This window comes from Papilio polytes, unplaced genomic scaffold (genome assembly GCF_000836215.1).
Source record: "Papilio polytes unplaced genomic scaffold, Ppol_1.0 DF823912.1, whole genome shotgun sequence".
In the NCBI taxonomy this organism is placed as follows: domain Eukaryota; kingdom Metazoa; phylum Arthropoda; class Insecta; order Lepidoptera; family Papilionidae; genus Papilio; species Papilio polytes.
Window position 1 is genome coordinate 955146 of NW_013525292.1, and position 1052 is coordinate 956197.

General features: G+C 43.1%; 1 protein-coding gene across 1 annotated transcript in view; it reads right to left on the minus strand.

Moving 5' to 3' along the window:
• Window positions 1-1052, minus strand: part of LOC106102648 (diacylglycerol kinase theta) — a gene marked incomplete at its 3' end in the record, with an annotated part of 8019 nt that continues 6967 nt past the window's right edge. Inside the window, 3 exon segments of the mRNA XM_013282189.1 lie at window positions 1-49; window positions 209-350; window positions 821-1045. Of these exon segments, the coding sequence (XP_013137643.1) occupies window positions 1-49; window positions 209-350; window positions 821-1045 (416 nt within the window).

Sequence of the window (1052 nt, forward strand, 5' to 3'; positions counted from 1 at the left end):
CACCATCTTGCGCAGACCCATCTTCACGTACACGCCCTTGTTGCGTAATCTATACAATATGGTTTTTATGAATTCCATCAATTATATTTAGAGAAAGGTATTCCGCTGCAGATTTTGCTGTGAAAATGTCTCTGAGTGTGACAGTTAGACATTGAATAAATGTCGTATGTTCGGAGTCTTTCTAAATGGAGACTTTAGCGACGTTTACCTGCTGTTAAATTTGTTAGGGTTCTCCTCCCTGGCGTTGTGGAAGTCGAGGCAGAGGTCAGCGTCGATGCCGATGCCGAAGTAGTTGTTCATGACGAGGATCTGAGAGTTGTCCTCGCTCTGCGACCCTGTGGTCACAGACGCTGCAACGTGAGCGATACCTCAGACACAATCAACATTTATATACGATGTAGACAAAAACTGGTGACCATTATTATGGAACGTTAAATTGTACTTCTAGAACACTCCATCGATGGCATTTGTAGGACATAACATAGTAAAAACAATTCTACTTTGCTATTTATCTTGTTACATGAGCGTACTCGCATAGCAGACTATTTTGAAAAAAACTGACACGTATTTTAAATACATAAAGTTAGTGTTTTTCTTGTTCTTTTTTAAGTAATATTTTATTTTTATCTTGAGATTTTTTTTCCTTAGTTAATGTGGTGGAAATCATGCTCGTCACCAAGGGTGTAGTGAGGGCAGGGTCGAAAAATGTAAAATTGATATACAAGCTATTATAAAACCTTGTTAATGGTAGATGCCTCCACTTCACATAGCAGGTTACGCCCATTCTGGAAGTGTTTATGATGGTGCAATTGGCACTGACCTGGCAGCTGCTTGGAGAGCTCCTTGGGCTCGTCCTGCTTATCCTCAGGATGGAAGACGACCGTCCACCTGTCCAGGCGGATCTCCTCCGCCTCGATGACGTCACGCAGCAGCGACAGCGGGTCCTCGCAGCCAGTGTAGCCCGAGCCCCAGCGCAGCACGCGGGCCAAATCGTTCCCTATTACCATCAAATAAAGTATATTATAGCAGTCTACTAACTGGAAGTTTGTTAT